This window comes from Apis florea, unplaced genomic scaffold, assembly GCF_048593485.1.
Source record: "Apis florea isolate Af1SG1 unplaced genomic scaffold, ASM4859348v1 contig_3158_pilon, whole genome shotgun sequence".
Classification (NCBI taxonomy): Eukaryota; Metazoa; Arthropoda; class Insecta; order Hymenoptera; family Apidae; genus Apis; species Apis florea.
The window spans coordinates 6953039-6979712 of NW_028256713.1; the positions used below are offsets into that span (position 1 = coordinate 6953039).

At 37.4% G+C, this 26674-nt stretch overlaps 1 protein-coding gene across 1 annotated transcript in view; it reads left to right on the forward strand.

Annotated features, from left to right (window-relative positions):
* The first annotated feature begins 207 nt into the window (after positions 1-207).
* Positions 208-26674, forward strand: part of rho-6 (serine protease rhomboid 6) — a 41506-nt gene continuing 15039 nt past the window's right edge. Inside the window, exons 1-2 of the mRNA XM_031919899.2 lie at positions 208-236; positions 26024-26291. Of these exons, the coding sequence (XP_031775759.1) occupies positions 26034-26291 (258 nt within the window). The 5' untranslated portion in view covers positions 208-236; positions 26024-26033. The remainder of the gene's footprint in view (positions 237-26023; positions 26292-26674) is intronic.

The following is a 26674-nucleotide window of genomic DNA, read 5'->3' on the forward strand; positions in this document are numbered from 1 at the left end:
TCATTGATTCGTGCAATTATTATTACATCGTATATGTAATTGATTTCTGTCTAATGGATTCTATTAAAAGGATGCAATTAAGAATGAAAATTGATGCGGAAGGAAATATATATATATATATATTTTTTTTTTAGAAATTAATTGTTAATTGGACATTGTTGAAGATTGATTTCGTTTGATTGCAGGTATGGGTCATCTTTGGCTGAAATATTTTGCACGACATTGAAGGCATTCAGGTAAACTCAATTCACCCGATTTCCTGAAATAATCTCAAAATGCATCCTGATGCACGAACCTTGAAACGAGGAAATCATTGGCACTCTTTCGTGTACATCGTTGAAATTCCATCAACCAATACTTAAAAACCATTCTCGAAACGTATCCTAATTCACGAACCTTGAAACGAGAACTCAAAATCATTGGCACTTTTTCGTGTACATTATGGTTGAAATTCCATCAATCAATTCCTTAAAAATCTCCAACTAATACTTAAAAACCATTCTCGAAACGCATCCTAGTGCCTCGAAACAAGGACTCAAAATAATTGGCACTTTTTCGTGTACATCGTGCCATTATGGTTGAAATTCCATCAATCAATTCCTTAAAAATCTCCAAATAATACTTAAAAACCATTCTCGAAACGTATCCTAATTCACGAATCTTGAAACGAGAACTCAAAATCATTGGCACTTTTTCGTGTACATTATGGTTGAAATTCCATCAATCAATTCCTTAAAAATCTCCAACTAATACTTAAAAACCATTCTCGAAACGCATCTTAGTGCCTCGAAACAAGGACTCAAAATAATTGGCACTTTTTCGTGTACATCGTGCTATCGTGCTTGAAATTCCATCAACCAATTCATCAATTCCTTAAAAATCTCCAAATAATACTTAAAAACCATTCTCGAAACGTATCCTAATTCACGAACCTTGAAACGAGAACTCAAAATCATTGGCACTTTTTCGTGTACATCGTGCCATTATGGTTGAAATTCCATCAATCAATTCCTTAAAAATCTCCAACTAATACTTAAAAACCATTCTCGAAACGCATCCTAATTCCTCGAAACAAGGACTCAAAATAATTGGCATTCGTTCGCGTATATCGTGTCATCGTGGTTGAAATTCCATCTCGAAATGCCTATCATCGTCATCGTTTTGCAAACAGATAAAGCGACCGTCTTCCCGTCAAGCTAAGGAAAGCTTTTCGATCCATGGCGTGACACCTCTGGCGTTTCATCCTTTGGCCGCGATCCAAAACTTATTAATTTACTACTCCACTTTCCGTTCGACGTCCCTTTCGACCGACTTCCCTCTGTTAATTTCCAAGTTCGCGCTTGCCACGGACTTTCGACTTTCGAGAAGCTGCTCGAGCACGATGCCGCCGCCCCCACTGCTCGCCTCGATCCTCCTTGTCATCGCCGCGTTCCTCTCCGCCTTCTTGTTCCGCCTCTAAGTTCGCGGACCTGGTTTGGGCCACGACTTTGTCGTTTCTTTGATTGAGCTCGGTTGCTTGCAGGGGCGAGGTTTTTAGGGAGGGAAACTTGGGAAGGTTGGCTTGGAACTCGAGAGAATTTTTGAGGCTCGAAGAATGGAAAGTAGAGTAAATTGTTTTGGTGGTTAAGATTTCGTGAGGGAATAATTCAACAAGGTTTTGTATTTAATTTAACGAATGTAAAAATGATAGTGTATTTGAGTTAATCGTGGCATAAATTTAACCAAATAACATACGTGTAATACAATTTTTATATCGTGTACCATTTACATGATTCGATAGCATTTCGTCCTAGAACTGAAGATCCTGATATAAAAGCTATTGAATTTCGTTATATTAATACGCGAGCTTGAGCATCGCATATGTCGAATAATATGAATAAAAGAATTTTAATATGGAAAAAAATTTTAAATAAAAAAGAAAGAAAAATTGTATGGAATCAAAGATACAAAATACAACCCTCCTAGAGAATACCTTCGATTATCTCCATAATCTAAAACTAGAACAATAGGGAAATTGTTTATCGAAAGATCTGACAAGAGTTCTCTCGGTCAGAGAGCACGATTCGTGGCAAACTGTTCCTTTTTCTTTCTTCTGTTCTATAAAACTTGGGTGGACAAGAAGGGGGGAAAGGGAGGAGAAAGAAGAAGTGGATCGAGCACATTGTTCCCCAATCTCCCCCTCTCCCTCTCTTTCCAACCCCCTGAACAAATTTGTCAGGCGTCGTAAATTCGACGAGAGGCGCCACGAGACGAGGTCGATTCCCTCGATTTACGACCGCCCATTAAGACGCTATTTATTCGTTTATGGGTCGACTGAGACCCGCTCAATACGTTTGTCCCGCGCTCGAAACGCAACCAGACGCGCGGCCACCGTGTATCGGATTTATATACCTTGGGACGATCCCCTCCAATCGTGTGATTTAATCGTTTGCGAGATATTAATGGTTGGAATGGAAAATATTGGGACAAAATTGGAGGAGCCACGATGCTAAGTTCATTCACGAGGAAATTATGATATATAACAAATTGGATTGAAATAAAAATTTTAACAAACTGTTTATCAAAGCTCGATTAAGCTGGAAAATTTTTTTTTCGATTATTATCGCGTGCACACGCAGAAAAATTGATAATTAGCGAGATAAATTCCCGATTAATGCGCGAAGAAAATTATCGAAATAGGATTGAAGATATTTAGAGTGGAAAACTCTCGCGGGAAATGGCGGAATCCAAACACGGGAACGTTTTATTGGATATTCCGGTGCCAGATACGCCGGAAGTTATTACTACGTAAACTAAAATCCGTAGAAGTTATTTGCATACCTTTGAATGATCGCAATCATTAGTAAACGGGGCACGTCTTCGTAACGATGAAATTTAGTAACTGCGAAAAGCGAGATACGATCCTCGTTTCCAGTACGTATATATATATATGTATATATATATATATAGTTGAAGATGCTATGGATGTGAAATTCCAGCACGTGAGGAAATATCTTGACCGAAATCAACGGTACGTATGTATGCACGCTTTGAAATTTGTGATTAAACTGCGAATTTTTATTTTTCTCTCCGTTTATGGATAGTTTAAATAAATTAAAAGATAAAGAATAAAAGATACGAATAAAGAGATATTTCGAAGGATTCTAATGACGAGTAAAATTTTTTAATTCGAACATGAATATCTGCAAGTCTGTTACGGTTTTGCAAAAGTACGCGAGAAATAGAATAGAAAAGATTAATAAATTGGGAATATAAAAGAAATTGTGATATTTGTGAAGAATGGAGAGGATCCTTCTCTCTCTCTCTCTCTCTCTCTCTCTCTCTCTCTCTCAGAATAAGAAACCTTTTTCTAAACGGAACGATATACTGTCGCTACCATTACGTTGTAGTTGATAAAAAAGACTGGATGGTCAGATACTCTTCTTTCACGCCTTTGTCTCTAATGCACGTTGTTCCAGTTTTCAACGATCAAAGCTCTCTGTCGCTAATACTATATACTTTTTATCCCCACAGAATTATTGGGATTATTCATTTTAGTCGTTAGCTCCTTTATAATTAATAATTGAATAATCGAAGAAGAAGAAGAAGAAGAAGAAGAAGAAAATCAAGCTACAATTGGTGCAACAAATTATATCGTTCCAATGATTCTGAATAGGAAAACAGCAATTATCGATATGGGGAGAAAAGGAAAAAGCGTTATCGATTTTATTATTGGAAAATCATGAAACAAATAAAATTCCATCATCATTTTAAACCCATCAAAATCCGTCAAACTTTCGCGATTATAAAATATTCGTATACGCGAAATATTTCTAACAAATATTTATGTAATAAAATCTATAACATAATCATAAATTCCAATTAAATTTTCCTCCGTTCGTTCGCGAAATAAATCTAAAAAAAAAAAAAAAAAAAAAAAAAACTCCATTATCGAAACGATTATCGTTAAATGTTTATCGCATAAAAATTTTAATCTACGCAATATTTAAAAAAGCGTGAAAAGAAATATCGAAAATATTATATTCATATTTCCAAGAGGAAACGAATTTCTTTTTCTACAATTATCATAAACACCGTCGATTTTATACTGGTTCACGATGGTAATGGGATACGGAAGAAAACACGACGCCACTGTCTCTCGACAAATATCGAATTTGATAAGTGTTTACGACGCGGTGATGATAAGCGGCGAAACCGAAACGATATTAAACCCGCGGCCAATAAATTAATCCTCGCTAGATCGACGTTTTGTCGTGCCGTTTCGAAACCGGAACGGACAACGCGACACGGCACATAACCGTGTGTATTTTTTCTCTCTCTCTTTTTCGTTTCTCGTTTTGCTTACGCTCACGACACCCGTTCCGATCAATTCCTCTCGGCGCACGGTTTTTGAATATTCACCCGGATCGAGAGACCCGGTTTTGTCGCGTGTCGTGTTCGATTCGGCGAAAAACATGGAAAGGGGGAGGGGCACGAAGTTAACTAACAAGTGGCATGAATAAAGATTAACAGAGGGATGATGGGACGCGCGTGGGGAAATATTGGAGGGGGGCGAGTTTAAAAGGTGGTGTTTTTGGAGTGAGTGTTGTTTGCAAGTTTGTTGAATGTTGATGTAATTAGATTTTTCTTTTTTTTTTTCTTTTACTGTTCTTTTCGTGGAATCGTAGTTTTCGTGAAAAATTAAGGTTTTAATTTTAATCGGTGATTGGTTAATTTTAGTAGGAAAGTTTCGTCGAAATTTATGGAGCAATCTTTGTGAATGAATTCTGAAGAGAGAATTATTTTATGAGGTTCGGTAAATGATACGTTGTGCAATTGTTCAAGCTGTTATAATTTAATAAAAAAAAATTAGGGTAATAAATGATGGAAATATTAGAGGATACTATGGAAGGATAAATTTTTATTGATTCGTGAATGAATGAAACGATAATCGAAGTTTCGTGTGATTTTCTGAAAAATATATTTTTTATTACCGATATCGAGTATTTTACTCGTATAAATATTGCGATACCGCTGTGTTTTTCCACGAATTCATATCGATACGAGTTAATATACCAAATCTGCAAACTGAAGTAACAAACAATAATAAAATAAACCTCTGAAACGTAAAAATGGATACGATAAAAAGAGAGGTTAAGAGGAGAAACCAATAGAAAGGAACCACGTACGTACAAAAATGCATTATCCATGTTTGCATTTTCTTTCCTCTTAATTATTTCGAATTGTTTCGAATAATTGTAAATTTTCGTCTAAATAATTGCAATAAATAAATCGATTTTTTTCCTTAGAAACATATAATAAGAAAAAGAAAAAGATAAAGAAAAATCTAAGAAATATAAGAATAAACCAATAAAGATTCGATTATGTACATTTTCTCGTACTTCCAATTCGTATTATCTCTTCTTCTTCGAATTCCAGGAACAACGTGAACCAGTCAGAAGAAAAAAAAAAAGAAATCGCAAAAAAGCTTCCAAACAACAATACCACACTCGCCCACCCATCTTTATTATTCTTTCATCCGCCACTCTTTGAATAGCTTTCACATTCAAATTTTGCAATTTCAATGGTAAACATCGTCCCTCGAAATTCGCGAGAGGGAAGAAACAGGCATTGGAAACCGGGAAAGGGAAATTTCTTATCGCGCATCTTCGACGAATCGAGGTAGAATTCACGTTTTTAACGAATAACTCCATTTTCTTTTTTTTTTTTTTACAAATAATATAAAATTATTTGCTCGAAAAGAGAACGTATTAATTGAAAATGCACAATGGTCTCTTTCTGGCGCAAATGGAAAGCAAAAATTAATCTTCGTACGTTCTTTTGAACAATTCAGATCCAACAAAAACCATTCAGTTTTTCTCTAAAATATTTTTCGATATCATTCAATACAAATATTCAAATGGAACATTCTATATATACCCTTAACACAGGATCGTTGAATCGGTGTAAATTTTTATTTCTATTTCTGGCGAATTTTTAAAGTTCGAAAGCTGCTTCTGAAACACGATCTTTTTAAAGATAAATTCGAATTTTCCATAATCGTCGATTTATCACCGAACTGTACCATAGAATAAAATCACACAACATAATAACTTAAAATTGTCTTTTTAGTAAAGTTCTCTCGATTGTCGTCGCGACATCCGATAAAAGTATGCCGAGTAACCGAGAAGAAGTTTATCGATAAGTCGAAAACTTGTTCCGCAGCTCGAGGGGGGGGGAAAGGTAACGACTACACCCTGCCAAGAAGCGTAATTAGAGAGTCATTTAAAGGGCAATTTGCGCGAGGGATCGTTGGACGAGGGTGAAATTTCGAAAAATCTCCCGCTTTGGTAATTAAACCGCTGTTTCGCGTCGCCTTTGTATCCGTTGCGCTCTTCGTGGAAATTTTTTTATGTCTCTCTCTCTCTCTCTCTCTCTCTCTCTCTCTCTCTCTCTCTCTCTCTCTCTCTCTCTCTCTCTCTCTCTCTCTCTCTCTCTCTCTCCCTCTCTCTCCCCCTCCCCTTTCTTTTCGAGTGACGGGTAAAAAAAAAAAAAAAATCACCTGCGATTATTCTTATCACAGGCAATTTTAACTCTTTTTTTTTTTCTTTTATAATTCTTTTTCAATCACTTCGCCCGATTAATTAATTCGCCCGTTTTTCTTCTCAAGCTAAATAACAGGATACAAGTGGTGTGGCGTTAAGTTCGAATGAAAAAGAAAACGAAAATTACAATATCATTTATGATTATGACGTGTGCTCCCTCGATTCCATTTCTTCGCGACGAGGAGAAGGCATATCGAAATTACGAGCGCCATTAAGGGTGGTGCTGGGAGGGGGTCAAGAAAACGACTATGCGGGGAACCTCTTTACGAGCTTCTGTCCCCTGCTGACAGAAGAGAATCGAGTTTAAGCGCTTTCACAGGTCGCATCGAGAAGCCTTTTACCACTGGGGGAGGGGGGGAAAAAATCTATATAACGTGTGGAATCGTTGTTGGAAGCTTTAAAAAGCCGTGTCTCCTCCAAAGTCGCTTCTGTAAGCTCTCGCCTTTGCTTTAAGGAAGGGGTGTGTTTTCAGTGGCGCCCTCTTGGGTAAGAGGATCCCGAGTTCCATTTTTGTTTGCGTTTATGTCTAATTTCAAACCGATCAATTATTATCCCTCGAATTTCGACCGATTTCAAAGGGAAGATGGAAGGTTTTCAAATTTTTTTTCAAATTAGAAATTTTTATCCTTTGTCGAGAAGTAATTTCGAGCCGGAAATTTTTAAATCGAGAAAAAAATTTAAACGGAGTTATCGATCGGACGAGATTATTCATCCGAGATTCGTGATTTCGGGGGAGCATTATCATTGGCTGGAGATGGGTTATTACGATGTCCAATTACGGTGTTTAGCTTTCGTGCGCGCAATTTTCGAGCAATGTGTACCGCGTCCGGAGTCGTGACCCCGCATCAAGCGCGAAGATTCAACACTTTATCACGATTAATATCCAGATGATATTGCGATCAAGCGGATTGGTCGATGGGGGAGCAGCAATTTTATTCGGTTACGCGTAATGTACCGGTCGGTGAATCGCATCAATCGTGAAAAATAGTTCGTTTTCGGGCCATTTTTACGTATTCATCCTTCTCCGTATTCCGTACACGTTCGGGAAATATTTATGAAAATGATGGAGAGTTGACACGTTGACCGATTAATTATATGACGATTGTGTAGAATGTTGGACAATTGGAAGATAATTCGTGGGGAATCCGTTAAATTTTAAACGATATCGGTTGAACGTTTGTTTCCACCGAGGTTGTCTAAATACCCTACGAATAATGTTTAATATAGAAATGAATAGCGCGATAATTGTATATAAATTGAACGTCGAATTACAGTTCCACAATGGATCGTGGAACGAAATAAATTTAAAAAAGAGGGAGGGAGGGAGAGAGAGAGAGAGAGAGAGAATAGAATCGATAACCATTCAAGAAATGCATTATATTTTGCGAAATTAAAAACAGGGGAGCAATTTATCGTCATCGTTTCATTATAACTTAATGCATCCTTTCACGTAGAATTGCAAAAAACATCGATACAATGGAAAGATAAATACGTAGATATATACGTTTGGAAATTCTTTTATTGAAGGGAAAAGTAAAATAAACGAAAATAAAATTTCAATATATTCGTTGGGTAAAATTGTTCGCAATAAAATACATGTACAGATATTATGTTATGTTTTTACATTTATCGCAAATATATCGAATGGATCGTAGGAGAAGGATGGAGAAGAGGATTAATTTAAAAATTTCCTATTTCCAACTTTCGATGCTTGTTAACTCAATACATTTTATTTATAGTTTACTCCAGTCAATTTACATTTACCGGCAATTAAATTTTTTCCATCACAAGTTTCTCTACCTTTAAACATCGAGAGCGGAAGCAAAATTCGCAAAATTTAATAATAATAATTTCCTTTAATCTTCTCGTCTCTCTGACAAAAATTCCAGTTTTTCTTCTTAATTAACGTAGAAGTGGCCGAAATCTTCCTCATTGTCCTTGCCACGGACAAAATTTTACATTTTTACGCCTCGACGACCGCAAAAGTTCTTGTAGCGGTGCTTTTATTCGCCCATTTCGCGGACGGCCTCGATATTCGGCGGTTTCACCGGTTACCCCTTGCGTTAAAAATGGCCCTGAATCCCATAGGTGACACCGGTCGAGCGACGTTCCGGTTGGCCGCGGTGATTATTTTCGCTAACTGTCGCGGTTAGCCCGCGAACGCGGCCCCCATTAAACGCCTTCGACCAAAATGTCCTCCTCCACTGTCCACCCACTCTTGATTGTCCATTTTGCGTTTCAACCGCGTTTAACATGGAACGGGGACAACGTGAGAAAATGAAATACATTCCTCTGTGAAACATTTTCCAAGTCGCGAGATTTGGAAAAGTTTGCCATTTCCGAAACGTTGAAAAATGGAAAGATGATGGAGTGTTAAAACTATTCAGAATTTGAAATTATGTTGATCAATTTCAAAATTAAAGAATATGTTACGAGTGGAATTTATTATGAATTAAATATATATATATATATTGTTTTTATACGTAAGCGAATCATTTGTTTTTTGGAGGAATTGAATAATAATTTGCAATTTACATATTACAAACTCGGGATTGCAACATGAAAAAGATTAGGAAACATTGGTACGCATAAATGGCAACTCGAAATTTTATTTTTCGCGCCAGTGTAAGTATCTGGTATTAGATTGCTGCTCCATCTGTACAACGCGATTAAAATAAATCGAATCGCGCTCGAACATGCGATTCCAACGAATTCAATTTTCCCATCGAATACGAATACGTACGCTCGCGCATACATTCTCGCGCATGGTCGGCCGCCATTACGATCCCGCTAATCCCATTATTTCGCCTTCGCGGCGAATATTCCGAACGCATCCTTGGCGCTTGTCGTTAGCGAATTCTACGCAATTTCGAGCGTGACACGTGTCTTTTCACCGTTTCCATAATGTGCGTCGACGCGAATAAATACGGTGCACGGTGCGCAATAGAATTGTATACGGAGTGCAGGTGTAGATTGAGTTGTACATTGAGTGTAGGTTAGCTTGTCCGGTTGGGTGAGTTACGAATTTGTCGAGCTATTGTCGCGTCGCGAGACAGAGTGTAATTTTCCGGGGAACGCTTAGAAAATGGCTACGAAGTTGATGGAATTGTTTAATTGCGTGCTGGAAGTTGGACCGGTTGAATCAGCGTGGAGAAAAATGGGTGGATTGTTACCGATTGACTTCAACGTGGATCCTGATACAGGTTAGGTTACCTTAACGATTACAATTTGAAAGTTCGCCAAGCGAACGATACATAAATCAATCTCTGAGTACGATACTTAACTCGTGCAATAGAACTCTATCCTTACAAAGTAATGGTTTACTCGGTATGTCTTCAATCTAACGACTGTTTCCTTTATCACTTTATACGACTCGATCGATCATTCTCGGTCGTTGCATTATCCCAGTTGTATACAGAGTGTTTCATGCAGTTAAAACTAACTAGCTGTAAAAGATATAGCATAAAATTTTATGAGGCGAAATTAAATGCTTTTAGGTGATGCATCATATATTATGCACTCGCTTGAAAACAGAATGATAGACTCAAAGATAATGGAATTTTATATACTTTAGTTAAGTTAGGTTAGATTAAAAGTTTAAAGGTTAATTTTCAATCTCGATTCAATTATATTTATAATTTATCCGTAATCAAATTAACTATTCAGAAATAGTATATCCTGCAGTTTTTATATCGCAGACAGCCAATTATTGTATCTAAAACCGTGCAGCATCTCTCTCTCTCTCTCTCTCTCTCTCTCTATCCTCCTTCCTCTCTCACTTGAGTTCTTAATCGAAACCCGCAACTCATTGAAACTTTGGATTGAATCGGGTTACTAGTTTCGGATCTAAGCCCCTGAATAGTTGATACTAGCAACGCGATAACACACGGTACAACTTTGGCCCGGAAGAAGGAATTAATATTCGGAAGAATCTATCGTCCCCGTTCGTTCAAATTAGAGTTTCCCGCGGAACAAACGAAACGTCGAGAAACTAATTACACACGGATCGTGAACACTTTATCTATAATCCCCGCACAAAAATTGAGAAATATTTAAAAATTTATTCAAGGAAAAAAAGAAATTAATCTTGGCTAATTTCTCGAAGTGATCTGAAAATTCCAAACCCGCAAAGAAAGGAAAGAGGAATCGAAAAGCTTCTATCCCAAAAGCTTCGTCGCGTGATTTACATGTTTGCGGCGTTGTTCTCCTCGCCAACAGGAAGATTCCTCGCCGAGCTTCCGGCACTGCATCAATGTTTTCTCGGAACGTTTACAGCGTCGGGGACCAGCCAGCAGCTTGTTTACCAAACCGTCCGAACGGCGGTTGCGTGCACGGGTATCTTGGAATGCTTGTGCACCGCCCTCTGTGCATGCAATGTACGCAAGTGTATAAGGCAAAAGTGTGTTAACTTTGCAAGCCGGAAGATTCATCGGGTAAAGTGCATTTTTAATACCCGGAAAAAGGGAGACCCCGCTTTCACCCTCATTTATTTACGAGCCGGTCTTTTACCGCGTTAATGCAACGAGAACGATCGAGCACGATGGATTTATACGATTGTTATTGTTGTTGTTGTTATTGTTGGGTGGGATCGGTGGTGGAATATCGAAGAGCCGTGTAATTTATTGGAATTTAGTTGGATTTAGTTTTGTAAGATGAGAAAAGTAAATGATCATTTGTAAAACGTATTAAATCATTCGCGAACGATTGAAAATTGGATTGTGAATTTTGTATTACGAATTCAATTTTTGAAAAAGATTCTTCTTTCAAAGTATTAGAAAGTATCGAAGCAGTAATCTTCAGAATCGAGAAAATTCCAATCAAAGAAAACTTTTTCACTTCCACAGAGTACGAGATTTTTAAATCTAATAATTGTAAAGATTGTACAATAGAAATTTACCAACAATGGCTACGTGGAAACTTGTTTGTTAATGCCGTTCGAAAACGTATCCAATTGTCAAGTATTAACAAGAGGAAAGAAAGAATTTCAAAAAATACGATCGTCGATAATCGTCCAATGAACGAGCTGAAAAAAATATTCGATTAATTAAAAAAAAAAAGTAGCGAACCGAAGCGAAGAAGAGGTGATTTCCCCTGAATTGTGAAAACAAAGCGGTGTAAAAAAACAGGAATTCCCGGGTTAAAAAAAAAAAGCAGCGGCACAAACAACGATCCCTCGTCCTCCAAAAAAAGAGAAAAAAAAAAAAAAAAAAAGGAGATAAATCCAACAAACGATCCAAAAACCGCCTCGACGCAACGGAAGGGAAACGCACGGTGGCGTTTAAAAGGCAACTTTCTCAATCATTCAAAAGCTAACCTAAAATTTCATGCGGCAACATCTCGTATGGAAACTAGCTTTTAGCTCGCGGAAACATTCGTTTCTCTCCGCCCTGTGTTTTCGCAAGAATCGTTCTCACTCGGGGGAAGAAGAGGTGGAACGCGATAACAATGGCGGATGATCGATGACAGCGAAGGAAGGAGGAACGAGCGTTGTGGAGGGCCCCCCGTTTGTTTGCGAATAATCCGGCGTCGTGGCGCACCTTTGTACAGAGAATCCGCAAACAGGGGTCGCTCCGCTACAAACTGGGGGAATTCTGGGTGTGACGCGGAAATATACACACCTCTCATTAGCGAGACTTGTAAATTATTAAGTTGAGTAATGGGTTCACTTTCCCCCTCCCCCTCCCCCCTTTGTTCTTTTTCATAACGCTGCGAAAATTTTACTCGATCATTCCATACACGTGTCCGAGAGAATAATATAATTTGAAATAGTTGACGGGATTCGATTTAATTCTAATTTGCATCTGTTTGTGATTCGTTAGTTGTTTAGAGAGGACAAATCGAGAGGAAAAAATTCGTTGGTTAAAATAATTAACCATTAGAGTTTGATTATATGAAAAATAATATGAATAATTCGTTTAATTAACGAAAAGTGATACGAGATAACATTGTGGGCGAGCGTAATTGCACCGTATCTTCTTTTCTTGGAAGAGGTGAAGAATGAAAGGAAGAGGAGATTGAGGCGGTTGGAAAATATGTATTTAAAAATTCACGATATCAAGCTTGAAATGGAGACAATATCCCCTCTGGATCCTCGAGGAAAGGTACACAGACGAGAGAGAAAGAGTTCGGATGGAATTCAACTGTCCGACTTGTCGTTGACTCGTTAGTGTCACGGGGTAATTGGCCGGAGTTATTTAACGGAGCCCCCTCGCTGAAATTTTCACTTCACCGATTATTAATGGATGTTATATGTGTTCTTCGTGTTCCTGTTATTTATTCAAAGTTAATACACCGCGTAGAAAATGAATGGATAAGAACACTATACGTTATACGAGGCGGAATAAACAATCTAATAATCATTTTAATTATTTTACAAATGAATACAAATTTATTCTATCGAGGATATTTCAAGAGATATTTAAACAAATTTAATTTCTTTTTCATACATTCCATTCGTATTCCATCGATTTCATTTGCATTTGCATTCAAATCAAATGGCACGTTCTACAGATAATGATTTTTGTAATTTATTATTGTTCTCGGCGAAACTCGACGCTTATTTAAATGAAAAAAAAAAAAAAAAAAATCGCAAGAAAAATAGGAGAGAAGATCTTCAATCTCAAAGATAAAAGATCGAGTTTCGAGGCGGATGCTCGATGGTACATCGAGGTCGCGTAAGGCTTTGAAAATATAAAGCACAAGTTGCGCGATGACCCGGGAGGAAAATCGGCGACTAAGGGTTGCTGGGGATATTCGCGATAAAATGTCGAAAGTTAACGAGTGACTTTGTCTCTGGGTGGCTGGTCCATTAACGTATTAGACGGCAGTACGTTGGCTAAATGTCGGCCCCCTGTTTCCCTTATTTCGTAGTGCCACGAGAAATTGGGTGGAAGCGATAGAAACCAGTTCGTCGATCGATCGCGAAACTTTCGAATTAATTCCTGCTCGAGAATCCATTCCTCTTTGAAAAGAACCTTGGAAAATAGAAAATTTCCTCCCCGAGTCGAAAAATTTCGTTTCGAAACCCATAAAAACCGGGATTATTTTCCATAATCAAGAATATATAAACATAATTATATCTTGTCAACCCTACGACGTACATTACGAACATAAAATGATGGGATCCTTTTCCAAACTTTCGAAAAAGGATAAAAATCAACGATTAATATCACGCGCTGTTCTTCCAATATTCTAAAAAAAAAAAAATCCCTATGAACCTAACCTAAAATGCGAAATGGAAAAATCCGTTTGCCCGAGCAATTCGTCTCACGGAAGAACAGGGGGCGAAACTTGACGACGGAATAATTTATCGTCCCGGGTCGAACGTTTCCGGATTCTCTCGAGCCGCGATCTGGCGGCGTTTCCCCTAGGAACGAGTTTTCGGATAAGATCGTTGCCAGTCGCGTTGCATTAAATCACTAGGGTAGCAATTGCGCCTCTACTCCCGCGCCTCTTTCCACTCTACTTGTTTTCTGGCTGGTCGTCGTTGCACGCGATTCCGTTCGATCTGTCATCTTAACTGCGGCGAGAGAAGGTCTGTCCTTCTGGGCCGGGAGGGCGCCACTTGCGCCATTCCGCCATCTTATTCTTCCCCCAGGAAAGGAAAAATGGGCGGCGTGGCAATTACGATCGAATAATTTCGCTTTCCAGGAAGTTCGACTTAATGGACGATGAAATTTCATCCGCGGTTTTTGAGATGTACAACCGGCCTGTTTCGAACACACGCGTGTTTTTGAGCAATGAAACCGGGAAGTTTGCTCGGATCGTACTTGGTGGAACTAATTGCACGGTTGCTCCTGTTAATGTTCAGGCATCTCTCTCTCTCTCTCTCTATTTCTGAATTTCTTGCTCTGCAAGGAGGGGAAGGATCGTTTGGAATAATAATGCGAGACAACGCTCGCGTTTGTAAATCGCGTATGCACGTGGAAAATTTATTCCACGCGAAAGAGAAAATTGAAAGAAATTTACGCGAGTAAAGCGAATAAATTTGGATGTGAAAGAAAGATTGTGCGTAGTTGGAATACATTTTGTACAGCGATAAAGAATCATTTCGACCGATTTTTATCCGATTTGTTAATTTGTTGAATTATATTACGAAGCTTGAAGGATAATAAATTACCTATAATATAAATTACTTTAATTTTTCGCTTATAATGTATCTTGAATTTATGGTGGTTTTATTACAATATATATTATATATTCATCAGAGGTTAAAGAATTTTTATAGCTTTTAAGGATAATCCTGCGAAATTTATATCCATAGGGATAGAATTTTCAGATATATTATACCCTTATTAATAAACCTACGTCCAACTCGTTGTGAAAACTTGTTCAATTTGCGATTAAAATTCAACGAAGCCCTGCAAATTTTAGATTCAACGTTTTCTCATTTTTCCTACAACAATTCAATTCAATCCTTAAATTCTTGCTCGTTCACTCTTTCCCGTATCTTCACAATGTTTCGTTTCTGAAGAATATTCGAAAACCGAAATACTATCATAACATCATAATATTCTATCGGCGAAACGTTTGGATAGTATAATAATCCAATAATAACACACCTACGTAAAACGATATTACAGTAGAATTTATTTGCACGATAAATAATTGCACGAACGTTTGTGCCGATGGAACAAGAGAAATCAAACAATAGAAACATTTATACCTGTTTATCCAATAATTACGTTCTCAACGTAACATTCGTAGAAATATTCATTGCACGTTCCAAAATCGTAGGAGAGGATCGAATAATCCTTCTGCTTTAATCTTTCCTCTCCCTGTAAAAACAAAGTAAACAAGCAACTAGTTTCCATCCATCCATCGAAACACTGTTCAAAAACAAAATTCCTCCGCCCGGAAGTATTCGATTCAAAGATAAAGCGAGCGGAATTAATCCAGCCTTAAGAACTAACTATAGAAACACGGAACCGTGTGTAGCACGAAAACCGTCAGCTTTGAAATATTCATTAAATCTTTCATTACTTTGATGAAACAATGTTTCGCGGCAAGAGACGCGGCCTTCCCTTGATTACAAACGAGTCGGAATGATTTAATAAACGTAATGTCGCTCTAATCCCGCGCAATCACCACCACGACCTCGTGTGTTGGCCCTCGAGGCACTCTCGGCAAAAATCGTGACACTTGGCTGTTGAACGTCGTTTCGCCAAGAGAAGAGGCAGGAAAAAATAATAATAATGATGATGATAAAAGAAAGAAAAAGGGAGATTCTTCGATCGGAAAAAAGAGTTATTTTCGTGGCGGCGGAGGAGACGTGGCGGCGAAATATTAACAGACGAGAGAGCGGTTATTTGCGCGACAAATATTTGCGGATCAAATATTTGGCCGAGCTTCGGTGGAAAAGTTAGAAAAATAGTGAAATAAATGGCGTTTTGTGTAAATAGCGGCGTGTAAAAATGGCTCGCCTCGCCCCCCCCCCTCCCCTCCCCCTCCCTCTTTTGTGAGGGGAATCGTTTTGCCTTATGCGCTTTTTCGCTCGGTTACAAAGTGGATTCGAATCCGTGGGGGTATAAATATACCGGATAAATAATGGGGAAATATTTGACTTTCGAGTTAATTAGTTGTTTTCCGCTCGATTACGCCCGATGAAAATGGATTTTTTGACTCCGGAATACGATTTCTAATATGAGATTCTCTTGTATTTGCATTCGAAAGGACACGTTCGTGCGGAATATGGGATCTCTTTGGAGAGTAAATAATCGAATTCTTTTTCTTAATTTCTCCTCCTTCTCGAACTAACCGTCGAAACGGTTTCCAGATTTAAAGGAAAGTAAGCATCGAAGAAACGTTCCATTTTTTTCACTTTCTCGAAGTTGGTTCGAACCTTTTCCTACCCCGTTTTATTTAATAATCAAAAATCTCACGAATACGTACGTGTCTTTTCGTTTAACTCGAACGATTTAGCAAATTTTTCTAAAAAGAAGCGAAATCAGAAAGGAATTTCGCGATGCAGAATTGAGAATTATTGCGATACATTTTAAAAGATGCGATCGAAGGAAACGAAAAATTGTGCGTTCAAATCTAATAAACTTGCACGAATTTCCGATCCATTTAATTCTCCTTCCTTGTTTCCAACGACGAGACCTAGAATCAATTTCACCGGGTCAAGTTGAAGTTGGGAATTGACCCCGATTGATCGCGGCAGAAGCTCGTCACTATTTCTAACGCCGTGTCGAGGCTGTGCATAATTTATGCAAAAAGCGACCGTGCGACGATTTTGCAACAGTTTTGCTGCAAACCCAGTCAACCTTTTGTTTTCTGAAAACATGAATAGTAATGGGTAAAAGTTTTAACGAAATGCAACAATATACCGTGGGAGTTAAGTGTATTAAATTTCGACACGGGAGAACTTCGTTTATTAACAAAATTTTAACAAATGAATAACACGCGCATATATGTTGTTCCAGAAGATTTCTACGGAATAATTTGTGAAATTGTGTGTTAAAATATTAACACAAGTGCTTATTATACATTATAATAAATAGTCGATTGTAAATTGTAAAGGTATTTATTATTAAATAATTATACCTTTTTGAGAGATGTAAAATGGTATAAATATATCGTGGAAATTTGAATTTCTTAAATTTTCATCGAGTGAGAAGCAAAAATAATTGAACATGCAATAACAACAAAAGTTAAAATTAACCGGAAAATATTTAAAAAAAAAAAAAAAGATGTTTAATATTTCAAGAAATTCGTAATAACGATTGTTTCCTCCGCCGAATAATCTCCTGGTACATTTTACATACTCAAACTACATTCAGAAACCAAATTGATAAACCACTACTTTCCTGCCTGATTTTTTCCAATTTAAATTTAAATTCTCTGTTAACGTTTTAAAAATCAAATCAAAAAAATGAATAAAATTAATTTCGATCTCGACTCGAAATTGCGCGCAAGTTTCAAATTTTAAGAATTGTAATTTTCCAAAAATGAATATTCCATTTATTCGGCCGAGTTTTAATTTCTAATTCTGTGCTCGGTTCTGGGATCGCTCGATCGCGAGTCGATGAGCCGGTTTATCGTCTACTTCCGGTTTACGTAACACACTGTCCCAGTTTTATCTTTGGTAGATCGGTTTCGCGCGGAGGCTGCGTTTAGTTTGGTCTCAGTTGATAGTTCGTGTTCGTGGTCGAGCGTGGAAGGATAGCGAGGCGACTAGTTCGATGTGCATAGGGATCGATGGGGGTTTTCGACGGTGTTTGGAAAACGTGAGGCGCTTAGACGTTGAATGGGGTGGAAGAGGTAATTAAATAGATTCTCTGATTCTGTTGCAAGTGCAATACAGCGACGAGTATCGCGGTGTTATATTATAAAAGTGTCTAATAATGGTTGATTGATGGAAATAGATAATGTTGTGATTTAGATGTCCTCTTTCGAGTCGAAAGGTTTGTTTGTGAATACTCTTTATCGTTAATATTCGTGTTTTTTTTTTTTTTTTTTTAAATTGAAAGATATATAAAGATTAATCGAAATGGATCGATGCGTTTGTGTAATTGCAACTTATCACCATTTAATCCAGAGACAATTTTCAATTTTCAATCTCTGATTTATAAACAATACGAAAAGTCGTGTGGAATAGTGAATTGGTTATAATTAAGAACGATCGATAATAACACACGCATGCACATCGATTGATCGCGTGTCAAACGAACGAAACGCGTATTTCTTTAGTTACATTTGTACCCAACAGTTAGAAATAAAATTCCTCGACATGAATGATTTGAACGAGCAAAACGGCCTAAAATTGGCATCCGCAAAGATGGCTCTGATCAATCGATGTTTGTCATATGTATATACGCATATGTATGTATTTCTCCTGGTGTTGTTTGTGCTTGACAATCAGAGGCGAGGGTACAACATTTGTGTCCGTTAGTAGAAATCGACCAAAATTAACAAATATCGTTCGATATTATACTGATACACGTAACAGTAAGGAGTAACTATCGATAAAAATGGTACAAACGGAAAAAAAAAAAGAAAAAAGAAGGTTTAAACTCGAGTACGAACAATAAGTAGAGAGGAAAGAATTTTTTAGATAGATGTTAGATATATTTGTTAAGTATTCGACGATATTTCTTTTCTTCTTCATATTCAAATATTTGAAATTTCCTTTCTGTCTGTATTTTCATCAATTATTTATCTCATCACCCGGTACGTGATTAGTTTGACCCATCCATCGATGGATTTTACAATGTTGACGTATATATCGTGTATAACATGTTACTATCGAATCCAGGAGATTACACGTAACACGCCCTCTGCATTATATTATCCTATCGATCCTAGGGTTCCCTAGATTTTTACTTGTAGAACGAACGTTATATCTACGTTAAGTAAACTCTTTTTTTCCCCTTGTGAACGAAAATTGGAATCGAAGCGATAGCTCTTGATCCAGGCCGGAAACAGGCTAAAATTGGTTAAAATTGCTTGAATTACGAAACGTGGTTTCGATCACGATAGACTAAGCTGAACTCGATTAGCGAGCCTAAGTGGAGCGTGAACTGGACCCGTGTCCCACTTCACAGTGTTTGAAATTTGCTGATCAATTGAACAGGAAAAATCACGTGTCGAACACTTAGTTACTACTAGTAAATTTGATGGTAAATTTTTAAAATTTTTTTTATGTATATATATATTTCTTGTATGCGAGAAATATTTCTCTGTTTATTTTTTCATAGATTTGGAATAAATGGAATAGATAAATTAAGATTGTTTGCCAATAATTAACTGTAAAAGCATCGAATTTTTTCATAATCTCGTAAAGTTCAAAATGAAATATCTTCTATAAGATTTTCCATAACATTTAAATATAGAAATTGGCAAATCCAAGTAATTCCAAAAAAATCGAGTAAAATTTGAAGTTAAGTAAAGCCTTAAGTCTCGAACGAAACCAAAGAGAAAGGAAGATCTTCGTAAAATGTGTTTCAGAAACTTCTTCTAGGGAGTATTCCCAGACAGATCTTCCAAATTTTTTTGAAGAAGAGAAGAGCAATTCCTAAATCAAACAAGCTCTAAAACTGGCCACGAACCAGGTCGCATCCAACTTCCGGAACACTCCCAATTCCCATTTGTAATCGAGATATCAATTTATGCTCGTTATAAATCATCCATCTACTTGATACATTCGAGAGGAAGAAGAGAAATAAATGCACGCGTACGAATTTTTTTTTAAAAAAAAGGAAAAAAGAAAAATTGGTCAAAATTTGTTAAATTTTCTTTCGAAAGAAATTATTTTCTTTTAAAGTAACATTTTATTAAAAAATTTTTAAATTTCTTTACAATTTCCCTTTTCATATTTTTCAAATATTTTTTTAAACATAATATTTGAAAAAGATGAAAATAGAAAAATTAGATAGACGCCTTCTAAAAGGATCTTTCTTTCTTTCTCTTTTTATATAATACAATCTCCAATTACACCAATTTTTCGAAACAATAATTTCTCCCTTCAAACGAATAGAAATCGATTAGACACATTTCCTCATCTTTCCTTTATTTATTCATTCTCCAATGAAATAACCGATATCACATGGTCCAAGAATCAGGAAATTTTTCCCGAAAATACGATATACAAATTTCATGGTATCGAGGACACGCACACGGAGCGTCATCGATTTCTCTTAAATATTCGTCCGTGCAATTTGCAATTCCCTTTGCGCCCATAATGGCGGAAGGAGTCGAGGGAGGAGGGATACGTGGAGGGGCGGTTAAAGTTGGAAATTATTTAGGCTGATGCACGATCACGATTTTGATTTGCGGTCGTCGTCGTCGTCGTCGTCCCGGCCAGGGGATTTCGGTGCGCTGGCAAAGGCCTCGTGACAGAAAGTCGATAGGAACGTCGCTGAAAATTAATGAGCCAATCGTGTGTACCCCTCGAGTCCCCCGGCATAATTAATGATCCCGTTATTTGTAATTTCTTCGGTTCCCATTCAGGGAACCACCCCCTCGTCGCATTTCCCTGAAGAAGCATCCTGCCTCTTCCAGCCAAATGGATCAATTTTGCCTTGATCCATCGGGGGATATTTGGCCTGGATCGGATATGAGACGGAAGGATTGGATAAATTACGTCGTTGACAAATTTTATTTACTGTAAATGTCCTACTGAAAAAGAAGGAGCAAGGAGAATGAATAAAACTGTTATAGGGTATAAAGTTCACTGAAATTTTATCTATAATTTTATTATTAAACGTTGCCAGCAGTGTCACTATTCTGTAGTTGGCATCCTTTTGTTTATCTTCGATCTACGCGATCTTCAGTTGTTCTTCAGTTGCTGTTCTGTAGCCCGACACGTGCACTCACGTATAACCAAAAATATATCCATTCAGCTAAATCGATATATTTCTTATTTATTGTTCACCACTGCATAACCAATCAACATTAACCATTGAAGGAAGGATCGAACTATTGAATATTTCGTTGTAATTTTTTTTTTTTTGTTGAATATGAGAAAAGAGAATTTTGTGAAATGTGATTTTTTACAATTTTGGAATACAGGAAGGAAGTATCTAGGAAGGAAGATTGTATGGATAGAATTCAAAAAAGGATTCTAATGTTAATAATTAATTTTGTAATCTGGAAATTGCAATGGTGAATTTTCTTTTTTTTTCTTTTTTTTTTTTTTGGCGAGTACGATTTACTCAAATTGAAAATTAGCATGGGATAATGACAGGTTTGTAAAATGTTTGAGCTCTCGAAAGAGCCTAGTAGTAGTTCACCTGTTCCTCATGAATTGCTAAATTTGAACCGTAACTCTGTTCCAGCGTGGTTGCTCCACGAAAGTATTATTCATCGCCTTTGCTCACCTACATTAAAGTTCGCTGACCAAAATCCTAACGTCTGCAGACTTTAAAGTAGAAAAGTATCGAAAAAATTCTTTGTTTGTTTAAAGCCTCACGCTCGAGAGAGCTCCACTCTAAATCGCTAGGAATAGATCAACTTTGCTTATTCTCTTCGGTGAGTGAATAAGTTTTTAGATTCGAATTTTTTCTCTTTTCAAATGTAACTCGATCGAAATCCATTCAATTTCCCATTCGATTACAATTTTTTTTTTTCCATATCGATTTAATCCCTCGTCTTTTTAGTAAACCGCGAAAATTAATGTTAATTATTCGTTAATCGTAATTGCAAAATATTGAAATTTTATATGTACGTACGTGTAATTAGTATTTAACAATCTTCAATTCGAAATCGAAAGTGAAATTTATATTTATAAATTTACATGAGGGTCAATTCTGAAAAGCAAATCGATGAAAAACTATTATATATATATATATCAAGATAATCATATATATCTTTTTCCAATAGAAACGTATCGAAAACAATTCTTTCTTCCTTTCTCGAATTCTTTGAAAAGATCTACAGAAAAAAAAAAAAAAATAGAGGAAACCGTAAGTAAAATTAAAACAAGAATAAGAATTATCCGAAACAAAATTAATCACAAGAATATTCGTTATCCGTTGCTCGCCAAGAAGAAAAACAAAAGAGGAGAAAAGAAATCGAAAAAAAATCCCATTGCCTCGTTCAACGGAGAACAAAGGTACAACGCATACGGGTAGAAAAGGAAGAATTTCTGCCGCGCTTGTATCCAATGGGATCCGCCCCCTGTCACGCGTCGAAGAGCAGTTGGATCGACTTGGACGTGGCCGATTATCGATGATCGGCCACGTCGTGGCCATTGACGCGTGACACACGCGGGTGGAGTCGCATTGTTCTTCGTGCAGGCTGGGAGAGGCCTTAATTACACCGCCGCTCCTCGTGTACGTTCGATTTGCGTGGCCGTTACGTTAATTACGCGCGGACAGCTACACGCCCCTTCGAGTTGAACGAGCCCAACGATTCCACTTCCTGGCTTATTTCTTTTTCTTTTTTTTTGTCGTTCTATCGTTCATTTTTACCACGTTGTTCTCTTTCTCCTTTCGTGAGAAATTTATAAAGAGTAAGTTTCGAAAAATTTAAGAGCGAGCAGTTCTATTTGAGAATATTAGTAGAAATTTTGATCGAGAACGGATTTTAAATCGAACGAGCTCGACTCGAATTCCTAACTTATTTCTCTTTTTTTTTTGTCGTTCTATCGTTCATTTTTACCTCCTTTTTTTTTTCGTGAGCAATTTAGAGAATAAGTTTTGAAAAGTTTCGTGTAAGAGCGAGCAGTTCTATTTGAGAATATTGGTAGAAATTTTGATCGAGAACGGATTTTAAATCGAACGAGCTCGACTTGAATTCTTAACTTATTTCCTTATTTGTCATTTTATCCTTCATTTTTACCTTGTTTTTTCTTTTTTCTTTCGTGAGGAATTTAAAGAGTAAGTTTCGAAAAGTTTAAGAGCGAGCAGTTCTATTTGAGAATATTGGTAGAAATTTTGATCGAGAACGGATTTTAAATCGAACGAGCTCGACTCGAATTCCTAACTCATTTCTCTTTTTTTTTGTCGTTCTATCGTTCATTTTTACCCCCCTTTTTTTTTTCTTTCTTTTTTCTTGAAGAATTTAGAGAGTGAAGATTTCGTGTAAGAAATCTATCAGTTCTATTTGAGACCATCGGTCTCGAAATTTTGATCGAGGACGGATTTTAAATCGAATTCCCCCCCCCCCATTTTAGGGATTCCAAGCTGGCCACTTGACATCCATGCGATTCTACGCAAAGCTCAACGCGGGGGAACGAATATTCCAGTCCGCGAAATCTACGAGAGCAACCGTAGTCGAATCAACGTCCATTCCTTTCTCGTTTTCCCGCCAGGATCAACCGCAGTTCGCCGTGACGTCGCCATTTAATGTTCATTATTGCAACGAGTGATCGTTTCGTTTCGTTGACGAACGATCTCGTTGCGGTTTATATCCTTCTACATTTAGGTAAATGAATTCCACGAAAACACGCGTCGGTTCATTGTCGCTCCACCCTTCTTTTTCTCTCTCACCTATTTCCACTATCTTTTTCTCTCTCCTCGCCACGTTAATCGCGCGGCGTTTTCATTTTGTTCAGCCGTTGGACGGATGGGAGAGTTTTTTTAACATTCAGTAGCCTTGAATTTTAATTCCCGGTTATTTCACGGTACGCGTGGCTCTCCCTCCTTTTTTCATCTCTCCTCTGTTTTCCACCGCCCTTCCTCGATGGTTGGCGATTCTGATTTGAACGTAATCAAGAAGAAATTGAAGGAATTGAAATATGTTGCGGATCCCGTTTAATCGTTGGAACACCGCTGTCCTCGAATTGCAGGAGAAAAAGTAGAATGAAATTCAAATTCTTTCCCGAGATTCAATTAACCTCTGATCAATGATCCTCTGTACGAATCTCAATAGAAAAGAAATTGCAGCAGAGAAAAAAATAGAATGAAATTCAAATTCTTTCCTTCTTCGATCTTTCCGTTCCGTGTTTCCACAAATTCTTTCGAGATTCGATTAACCTCTGATCAATGATCCTTCTTCTCGACGAATCTCTATACAAAAGAAATTTTATTAATTCTCTTCGAAACTCGAATAATACCGATATTGCTGCATTCATCGATTGCACGAAAAAAAAAAAAAATTTTGAACATCAATGGTTGGTATATAATACACAAAATTCCATGGAATTATTCCAATTGGTTCAAGAACAAGATCGAACCCGTATAGAAACGCAGACACCGAGCGATCAAAGATCGATTGGATTCGATGGCGTGGCCTGGAGAGGGATGAAATCGTTTGGTTTCGTGAGGAAGAGAGAGAGAGAGAGAGAGTACTCGTTCGCAAACTCGAGCCCCAATAATTCAGAGGCAAATTCTATGGTGGTTTCATGGAACAGTGGCCGGACAAAGGGGTCACCAGGATCGACCCTGGCGAAACGTCTCGTGTCTCTTCCCTGTGCACCTTCGTTCCCCTCCTGTGCAACTGCATCCCCTGTCCACTTGCAGGGGATGACTGAATGCGTGCAGCTGCGGTTGAATTAAAGAGTGAACGATGGCCGAGGGGGGGCTGTAAGGGTTGGAAACGACGAAGGGTTCTCGAAAATGGAGGGGTTGGATGTTTTTTTATTCCTTCTGCTCGACGATGATTCTCGTTATAATATTTATAAAATATTGTTTCTTTATTCGCAGAGTTAATTGTGATTCTCGGTCGAAAATTTGTCGATTTATCGAAGACGGTTTCCAAGAGGGGGGGAGCAAAATGGCGGAGTACAGCTATATTTAAAACCGCACGCAAATTAATGGCTGCCAGTTGGCGAGCAATAAAGTGCGGCTAAAGCGAGTTTAGGAAGCTTGTAACCGTGCTAACCCATTCACCCTAATTATGGATTCCGTTCCATTGCCTTCTCCCTCTCCTTTTTTAATCGTTTAACTCCCCCCAATTCCCTTCAGCTTCGTTTAATTAATATTCCTTCTCCGGTCACGTCGATTCCTTTTTCCCTCCCTCTCAAAGAGGGAAATTACATTTCCACTACTTTATTTTCGACTTTCTCCCCTTCCACTTTTGCCTGGAAATTTCGAAAATTTGAACGTTTCTTGGCTATCCGTTTGTTTAAAAATTAATACGAATGGTTGTATCGTTTTTTCTTAAATTACAAAATACATAAAACAAATTAAACATATTACAAATATTTGTAATATTAATATATTTTTATCATTTTTCATTGAAGTATTTTATTTTGAACAATTTGTATCTACGATTCTCTTAATCTCGAAGATCTCGTATAAGAAGATCACGTAAAACTGTTCTCTTCTGCATATTTGTTTAGAAATATATCTTGTGAGTTGGTGATTTTCTAGTGAATTTTTCTCGAGAAAACAATCTTCTTCTTCTTATGCAAATTTATAGAAAAATTTCTGGAAAAATATTTCTCAATCGTGGTGAAAAACTAAAGCGAAGAAAACACGATTCATAAATTACGATTAATCGATTCCGCGGCGAGATTATCGCTGTAATTGGACAATGATCGAGCGAAACGTTGCCATTTTTCCTAGCGCGAACTCTGGTTGCGCTTCTCTCTTCTCTTTTCTCTCTCGATTCGAGGTTTTTTTTTCCACCCAACATCTGTTTCTCCTTCCTCTCGTCGAGTTAGTTAATTTAAAATGGAATTATGTTCAAACAAAGGTTGTGAAATTTCCGGCAGTGTAAAATTTCACGTGAGAAAGCTTGGATTAAAATGAAATTAGGAAATGAGAAAACTGTAGTACGTTCGAATGTAAAAAAAAAAAAAAGAAAAACATTTATTCGTAAACTTTTTCTTCTAAAAAAATAAATCTCTTCTCTAATCGATCGTCACAATCGATCAAACATTTTCAGAGATAATTCTTCCGTTCTCTTTAATTATCTCGATATACGTCAAACACGCCATGTTCAAAATAATCTCGGGCCGAGAAATATTGATTTATCCGGAAAATTAATATTCGAGAAGAGATTTTATTATCGTCAATCCTCTAACCGGGGCACGAATTTCCCTTTTTATACAGACAGGCCATCATGGACGTTGAGGCAGCGCTGCTGGAGAACTCTCCAACACTGTCGACGATCTCGTCGGATTGCACCGACACCACGTATTCGGGTCCAGGCTCGCCCTATTCCCCGGAATCGCCCATCATCGTCACCTCGTCGTCGTACAAGAAAACAAAGGATGACGAGGTGACGCCTAGGCCGACGCCCAGACATCCACTACCGCCCAGGAAGCCCAACTTCCGGATACGACCGCCCTATCTTATGATTTGCATCAGCATCGTAGAGGTGAGCCTGGAAAATTGATTTACTTTCTCATCCTCGAGAACGGTTTTTCGATTTATCCGTGGATAAATTCACCGATCGAGGTGAATATCATAAATTTATATTTAACATTAAAAACGAATCAGATTAATCAAAGTTGACCGGTTTTCTTATACAAATTAATCGTAAATATTTCTAGGTTTTGCTTTTGGCAAAACTTAGTATTTTAATCCTTATTTATCTATAATATATTTAAATAATAAATATAAATCTAATGTATCAAAAATACTATAACTTTGTTAAACAAGCAACATTCCACGTGCTATTTTTTTTTGTTAATCTTTAAAAAGAGTTCTGGTAATTTTTAAAACAATTTTTTATAATAATCGAGTACATAATCCATATCA